This window comes from Acyrthosiphon pisum, chromosome A3 (assembly GCF_005508785.2).
Source record: "Acyrthosiphon pisum isolate AL4f chromosome A3, pea_aphid_22Mar2018_4r6ur, whole genome shotgun sequence".
In the NCBI taxonomy this organism is placed as follows: Eukaryota; Metazoa; Arthropoda; class Insecta; order Hemiptera; family Aphididae; genus Acyrthosiphon; species Acyrthosiphon pisum.
In genome coordinates this window covers 35,099,770-35,108,442 of record NC_042496.1, presented here as the reverse complement: position 1 = coordinate 35,108,442, position 8,673 = coordinate 35,099,770, and the positions used below count along the sequence as shown (strand labels likewise).

At 28.9% G+C, this 8,673-nt stretch overlaps 2 protein-coding genes across 2 annotated transcripts in view; both read left to right on the top strand.

Annotated features, from left to right (window-relative positions):
- Positions 1-5,895, top strand: part of LOC100572803 (cathepsin O-like) — a 6,832-nt gene extending 937 nt beyond the window's left edge. The window contains exons 2-7 of the mRNA XM_003244412.4: positions 148-353; positions 1,528-1,663; positions 2,288-2,436; positions 2,503-2,547; positions 2,621-2,880; positions 5,737-5,895. Coding sequence (XP_003244460.1) covers positions 148-353; positions 1,528-1,663; positions 2,288-2,436; positions 2,503-2,547; positions 2,621-2,880; positions 5,737-5,777 — 837 coding nt within the window. The 3' untranslated portion in view covers positions 5,778-5,895. The remainder of the gene's footprint in view (positions 1-147; positions 354-1,527; positions 1,664-2,287; positions 2,437-2,502; positions 2,548-2,620; positions 2,881-5,736) is intronic.
- A 106-nt stretch (positions 5,896-6,001) lies between these two features.
- LOC100169399 (phenoloxidase-activating factor 2) overlaps positions 6,002-8,673 on the top strand; it is a 4,764-nt gene continuing 2,092 nt past the window's right edge. Inside the window, exons 1-5 of the mRNA XM_016804311.2 lie at positions 6,002-6,273; positions 6,498-6,601; positions 6,671-6,796; positions 7,504-7,631; positions 7,895-8,342. Coding sequence (XP_016659800.1) covers positions 6,150-6,273; positions 6,498-6,601; positions 6,671-6,796; positions 7,504-7,631; positions 7,895-8,342 — 930 coding nt within the window. The 5' untranslated portion in view covers positions 6,002-6,149. The remainder of the gene's footprint in view (positions 6,274-6,497; positions 6,602-6,670; positions 6,797-7,503; positions 7,632-7,894; positions 8,343-8,673) is intronic.

Below are 8,673 nucleotides of genomic sequence, written 5' to 3'. Positions count from 1 at the left end.
CTCTTAATGATATATTATTTTTAATGAGAGAGAAGAGACTGTATTTATAAATTATAAGACAGTATTTTAATTTGTCATTACTGTTATATACTTGTATATAACATACTTATACAATAACTGAATAACCCTATTCAATCATTCTTTCAGAAATCGTTAAAAACTATCCAACTTTTGAGTCAGAAATGTAATGGATGTACCAATTATGGAATCACAGAATTCTCAGATTTGTCAACAGAAGAATTTACTAAAATATACCTTAATTCAGTCACTTTAAGGACACCACGTACAGGAACTTTTAGTATGGCAAGATCTAAGCGGTCTATTACAACAGCAACCTTATCAAGCATTGATTGGTACCTATTATAATAGAAATATGATATTTGTATAAGTTATAAGTATAATAATTTCTGTTAGAATGTCAATGTATTAAATACATGATAATTTTTTTTAAATGCCAGTTTTAAGTTAGCCATACAATGATAATTACATAAATTGTTGACATATTATTTTAGATTCTGAGCGGAGCGATATGTATTTCACAATAATGTATGTGCGTGTTTTTTTTTGTGTCCGTGTGCACGATAAGTAGTTAATATAATGCTTCGATTTTTAATTTCAGTAACTTTTCTGGTTAAGTGAATCTAGTTGGCGTATTTGAGAAATATTTCCAGTAGTTTTTAAAACTTCAAAAGCATCAGGAAAAAATCAAGGAAAAACAGAGATTATTACGCAAAACCAGTTTTCGAAAAACTCAATTTTGTTTTTTGGTCCAATTCTAAAAAAAAAGTGTAGATACATTAGCATTTTCTATCATTTATATCTAAAATTTGAAAATGTATTAAAAAGTTTAATTGGAAAGTCATATTAATTTTGTATGAGCGTTTGAAGTTGGTCATTAGATATTCACCAATAAATTAACAAATTCTCATAGAAAAATTTTCTTATTTTGCTGTAATTCAAAAACTATTATTTGCGGGTACTTAAACTTTCATCAAATTTTTAGGTTAGTTTAGTTTTAGAATAAATAACCTGTCCTTATAAATTTTCAATTTTTTTTGACAGTTTTTATTGCCAACAATTTTAAAAAACTAATAAAAATCGAAAATTTCTTATGCCTATAGGCTATAAATAACTCAAAAAGAGTAGAAATATTTTTAAAAATGTATGGCGTATAGAAAATACTAATAAAGGTAAATATTTGATTTAAATTTCGAGTATCTACTGTCATTGTGTTTAGAGTTATTCGTTTTTGAGTTACACCAAAAAAACAAAATCAATTTTGTCAAAAACTGGTTTTGCGTAAAAATTTCCATTTTTCTTTGCTTTTCCCGACGCTTTTGAATTCTAGTAGGAATTTTAATCTCCTTAATTTTGATCTCTGGTATCTTGTGCACCAATTATATTCAATTTCCCACCAGAAATGGTTAATACACTAGTACTTAGGTACCTAATATTTACTATCGGTTAAGCAATATTTGTTTTGAAAAATTAGTAACATTGATGAAACTTTAATTTGTTTTTTTAAAGGAGGGATAAAGGAGTGGTGACTTCTGTTCGAAATCAAAAAAACTGTGGAGCTTGTTGGGCAATTAGTGTGGTAGAATTGATTGAATCTGTTTATGCCATCAAAACAGGATTGTTACAAACATTTAGTGTACAAGAAGTGGGTAATTTAAAATGGCTATTTTTCGTATCGGTCCAGTTATTGATTTTGGTTTTAGTCAAAAAAAAAAAAAATTCGTTACGTGAAAATGTATAATAGATTTCATATTTTCATGTCATAAATGATAAATTATAATAAATAGGTACACAGTAAATACATAAACAAATAAAACATTCAATTTTAAATTATTATATTACACAAAGATGCAAATATTATTATGTATAGTTATTAGGCTTTAACTTTGCATATTATTGTACATTTTGGTACATTTGACATATTTAAGTATTTTGACCATATTTTGAATTTCCATATTTATGCAGATTTGCCTACATATTGTTTTACTTGTTTTTCTTCTATAATTTTAGCTACAATATACCTATCTTTGAACATTATTTAGTAATTTTAATTGCATATTTCCATACATATTTCGAACATTTTTAGTGCATTAAGGCTATTGAGTAACACTTTCATTTAAAAAAATCTATAAGCTCAAAATAACCAATTTTTTTTTCATACCAATACATATCAATTTATAATATATAATTACCTATATTACTATAGTCTATGTTATTGTGTCTTAATTATTTTGTAAAAATTACAACTAAATCTATTATATCATGTAAGATGTTAGATTGTTCGGGAGGAATAAATCAAGGATGTACTGGTGGAAGTGTTGTATATTTGCTCTTATGGTTGGTGGAAAATAACATTACCGTGTATAAAGAAGAAAATTATCCAACTATATATAAAGATCAGATGTGTACACTTGATAAGTACGTTAATACAATTAAATCAATGAACAATAAAATAAAATAATAATGAAATGTATTCTGTTACAGAACTTTTGATAAGGGAGTAAAAGTAAAATCATTTTTAACACTGAAGTAAGCCATTATAATTATATATAAAATTAATCTGACTCAGTTAAATACATGTTGTATAATGATATCGATTTAGTTTGGTGGATCGTGAAGATTTATTGTTATCCTATATATCAAAAAGCCCAGTTTCTGTAGCTCTTAATGCATTACCGTGGCAGTTTTATGTTGGTGGTGTACTCAGCCAATGTGATAATAGTATGGCTTCGTTAAATCATGCAGCAGAAATAGTTGGGTACAAGCTTGGTGAAAATCCATATTATATTTTGAAAAATTCTTGGGGAACTAATTTTGGAAATGATGGATATATCCACGTAGCTATTGGAAACAATGAATGTGGTGAGTCATATTAAATATTAAATGGTATGTAGTTCAATAATAATTCTATAGTAATATTTTACATTTTAGTATGTTATAAATTAGTTCAGTAGATATGTACATTGTTGTGATAGTCCATACAATATATTATAATATATGATACTTTATTAAATACCTACAAACTATAGTGTTTTAAAAGTTTAAATGTCCAAATTTCTGACATGGGAATTTAAATATTATACTATAGGTTAGCTATACCTATCTTTCCCACCCGGTGTTACCCATGAGAAAGATTTGTCTTAACAGTACCTATTTCAGGGAAGGATCTAGATGGGGGGCCTAGGGGTCTAGGCCCCCCCCCAGACATATTTTTTTATAAATATAAATATTATATATTAGGTAAATAACAAATAAACAAAATCTAAACTTCTTTTCACATTGTCGCTTTTTATATTAAATAATCAATAATTTATTTATCACATTGATTTTCTACAATTTAAAATTGATTTTACATTGAATATCTACTATTATGTCTACATTTTTAAATTAAGAATAAAATGTAATATTTTATTAGAATAATTGTATTTATGTTGTAAAAAAATTGTTGCGCCCCCCCCCCCCCCCAGATCTTTGCTCTGAATCCGTGCCTGACCTATCTTGATGTGAGTGTACCCCTAATTTCATGGGAAAATCGGTGTCTGTGCATCTCTTGTGAACTAATTCGACTGAAATGGACAATTCGTCGATGGCGGATTGAATATAGCATTTGGTATACATTGAACATGGTTTAAATTACTCTCGTAAACTTTCCTGAATAATTTGAAATTTTCACAAAATTGGTTAAGTAGTTTTTGAGGATATGAGCTACATTCAACTATTATATTTTTGTTTTAAGATATAATTTCTTTATTTGAGGCTATAAATGCTACGATTTGATTCATGCTTTTACCTAATTTCCCAGAGTAACCAATGGCAACCATTCATATACAAAAAATTATTTATTAGTAATTTATCTACTAATAATTTCTACTAGATATTAAAATATTAATATTATAATCTGTAAGATGTAACCTGTTAGCGCTCGAGTCGCGTTATCGTACGCTGTCGCGATAGTGACATTGTTTATCTTATATTATTTGTAATCAGTCGCGTATCGAAGTTTGTACAGACTACCGAGCACAGCAAACGGCTCCACAATTATTATTATAAATAAAAGTATACAATCCACTTAAGTCTTAAGGTCTATGTTCTTTTTCTTAAAGTTCTTAGTCCTGTGTTAAACATAAGTTATAACCAATGGTAACCATTTATAAACAAATAACATTTTTAGATTTCCATCGTAAATCTTAAAATCTTTGGTTGAGCACCTCTTCCGGGAAACTACTAAATTTCCTTTCTGTAAAACTCTTATTAGAAATGTTACAAACATATTTCTAAGAAAAATGAGGTCATCGGCCCAAGTTATATATACATGAACATTAATAGAATACACTCAAGAATTATATATACATATACTAACCAATCCCGTGCACTTTGTTGCCCGTAAAAAATTGCAACTCTTAAAATTATGATTGTTCCACTAATTTTGGGTGTAATTTGCTGCAGTAAGTGCAACTCAGCCACCCTGGTAGGCAATGTTCGAAAATTCGATATGATGTAATCTTGTATCTGACGACTGACAATAACCAATGGCAACCAATAATAAATAAATAGATATTTCTCCTATAACCAATACCAACCATTACGCGTATTATATATATAGGTATACAATTTACACGTACAATTTTGTTTTTTTCCGATTTTAACCCCTTAAACTCAAAATTTTCAAAATATTTTCTTAGTGCACGGTGAAATTATAATATTAATCTACCATCGAAATTTCAAATCGATAGCTCTAATATAGGCTCGACTCCGCGTTGTTATAAATCAGTCACTCAGGAGAGTCTTGTGTACATATATATATATATGGATAAAGGTATTTCAAATATATATATATATTTAAAAACAACTTCATTAAATAAAATATTATAAAGCGGACAGCTTACCACGTGAGTTTCCCATTATAGGTACAGTTTATATTATTCAGTACAATGTATATACATGTTTATTTGCAGGAGAATACATTTTTTTTATTTTTATTTTTTTTATTTAAATTTAAATCTATGAGATTACTGGGCCTCACTGAGACATACTCGTGTGGAGGCCCAGGGTTATCTACTATACATTACATATTTACATACAAATTATAATTGACAGACATCTACAATATTTATGTTTGAAATTTATAACCTATTAAATCGTGACTAATAAAAATAAGGAATACAAATAAAATAAAACATCAACGATAACTGCTCTAAGTAGGTTAAGTGGTATTGTTTAAAGTATTTTCCTATGATAACATTAATAGTATAGGTACATTTTTTAATTTTTATATTAAAAAAAACTAAAACAAATACCATAGGTACATATTATATAGAATATTGTTACTCGAATACTTATAATTGTTAAACATTTATTTCATCTGCATTTAATGTTGAAACGCCCAAATTATGCATTGACCACTATAGATGTATGGTATTGCAGTATACTATACCATTCTCCATTAATATTTCAACAATAATTTTAAGCCATAAAAACATCGCATGTTTGACACATAAAGACATAGGTTTTTCTAATTTAAGTGATACAAAATTAAAAAAAAAAATAAAGCTATTATACCTACTTGTTATATATTCTATTGTCATACCTAATTAATTTCTATATGTATTAAAAAAAAATATTAAATTGTTGAAAAGTATACCTATTGTATATAAATAATAGTTAATGTACCTAACTATTTAATATTGTATTGTATTGATATATTAAAAACATTTTCAGGAATTGGATGGGAAGTTGATGTGGTCACAAACGTCGTGTAGCTGTTTTATCAGTTGTTATAAAAATTACTCTTGCATGACAATGTATTTTATTATTTTAATTTAAAATAATTTATCTAGTTAAAATAAGTACCTTTTTAATAATTGATATCATAACCTAAATAATATTATACTGGATAATGTATTGCACTTTATTATTATTTTTTAATAAATTATACATTGTATTTATTTATTGTACGATAATTTGTTGTTCCATAATATATTGAAGGTAACAATTATTGTTATTTATACAATTATACAATACGTATATAATTAAAGATGTGTAGTTGTAGGGGAAACATATTTATAGAGTGTATGATTTAATTTTTTTTCATTCTATAGTAAGTATTGGTATTAGGAGAAGTCACTAAAAATATGTTTTTAAAAACACTATGTTTCATAATGTTTTTAACTGTTTCTAAAATACATTTGTCTAAACCGAATGATTCTACTAGTGCAGTATCATTTGACAGATTAGAATTGCAAACAAAAAAAGATAGTAAGTATATTATATTATTATTGTTATATTTTACAGTAGAAGTACATAATCTTAAACATTAGTATTTATATAAATATATAAAATATGTCATATAAATAATATGCATACTACCTAGTATAATATGAGTACGTATTGTCCATTTTATATACTATGGTCTATGACAAATTTTATATTGTAATTTATTAATCCTAAAATATTTTTTTGTGAATATTTAAATATTTTAGAACTATTGCACGAGACAGAATGGATAGAAGAATGTAAATGTGTTATGGTATCTGAATGTTCATCTGATGAAAATGATGCATCCATAGACATTAGAATAATCACAGTTAGTACTATTAATACTACTGTTCAAGTAGGTACATTTCATTAATTTGGATCTTGATAAAATTTTTAGAAACCAGATAAATGCCCAACTGGAAAAGTGTATTGTTGTTCTGACCCATCGTTGGAAAACCCATTAATAATGTGTGGTAAGGTAACATCGCAGAACATTGATGGGATCAAAATCAACCCGGATCAGGTAGGTACAAGGTTATGGTTTAATTACAATTTACAAAGAAAAATATAATTATTATAATTTACAATTCATTCATTAATGTTTCATAAATTAATACATCATTTTACAGAACATTCAATACAACAATTTACTACAAAAATGTCTCTCTAATAAATTCTATAAAATAAAATGTTTATACTTTTCCTATTGTTTGACAAAAGTACTAAATAAAGCTCTTACGTTATGACAATTCAATTTTTTTTTTAAATACATTTTATGATAGTTGATAATATACAGTGGAGCCGAAGTTTTTAAAATGTGGTCGGGCAATTTTAAAACTTCCCGGCCTCAATATCTTAATTATTTAATATAGAGGTACCCTAATATACATTTATTCATAATCATGGCTTAAATATACTCATGCTCATATTAAAGTTATGAAGTAAATAAAATATGGCCGGCCGGCCACATTTTTTAAAAAAGAGGTCGGGCCACGGCCCGACGTCATCATAGACTTCGGCGGCACTAATAATATAGATTAATTTTTGCTCCTATAGGTAAATGTTTTCTGTTGAATTTTCTGTATTTTGTGTTAACAGATTTAAATACCTGACAATAAATGTATTTGATATAATATCATGATGATATTGATGACACTATTATTTTTAGCATTATACTATAGATATTGATATAATATAAAATGTAATCAATTTGATTTATTTTGAGTACAGGCTAAATTTGGAGAATTTCCCTGGCAAGCATTAATTTTAACAAATGGAAATTCATTCGTGTCAAATGGAGCGTTGATAGACAATAAACATATACTATCTACTGCTCACTTTTTGACTAGTTTCTCAAAGTAATTTAAAACAAAATATTCTATATATATTTAGCACCTACAACTACTAATATAATTGTGTTAGTTTTAGTATCTATTATTTGATAATAACGGGTATAAAATATTAGTTATAACATTTAATCCTTGGAGCTTGGTACCTTGTCCCTCCCTTTGGATCCGTCCCCGGGCGAGAGATCCTTCTGCGTATAAAATATAAAACACAAAAATAATTTCGGTGGTTGAAAAAAAATAAAAACGTTTCGGCTCGGTCGTGTGTATTGCAGGAACTTCAGTACGCTGAAAGTACGGTTGGGTGACTGGGACATCTACAGAGACGTGGAGCCCCGGCCGCACGTTGAAAGGCCCGTGGCCAGCATCGCGATCCACCCCGAGTATTCGTCGTCCAACATGCACAATGACATCGCGGTGATCACACTGTCTGGCGCTCCGGTGCCGGTAACCGATCACGTGGGCCCTGTGTGTTTGCCGCCGAGATCGCCGCCAGACGCCGTGTCACCCCGTCGCCAGTGGACCGGTTGCCGGGTGTCCGGGTGGGGTGCGGAGAGCTTCGACCGGCCGCGGTACCCGGGCGTGCTCAAGAAGGTACCGGTACCGCTGTGGGACCTTCAACGGTGCGTCGAGAGTCTGAGGACCACGAGACTCGGCGCCACGTTCAAGCTGCACGCGGGGTTCTTGTGCGCGGGTGGTGAGGAGAATGAAGATGCCTGCAAGGTGAGTGAAAACAGTGTATCCATCAGAATATGATTATTACAATACGGGCATGTGAACCTGAATATTCGTGAACACTATTATAATTAATTCCCGAAAAGGTGCCCAATTTAATTACAGTTGTTAGTAATTATAACAGGGCTCGTTACTTCATGCACTAAAAAATGCATGAATAAGCATGCATTCATGCACTAAAAATTGTCAAAATATGCATTAAAATATGCACAAAAAAGTTCAAAAATATGCATTTATATGCTCTAACATTTTTAAATTATGCACTCAAAATATGCATTATGTAAAAAAAATCATGAAAAAATTTTAAAATAATAAGAAT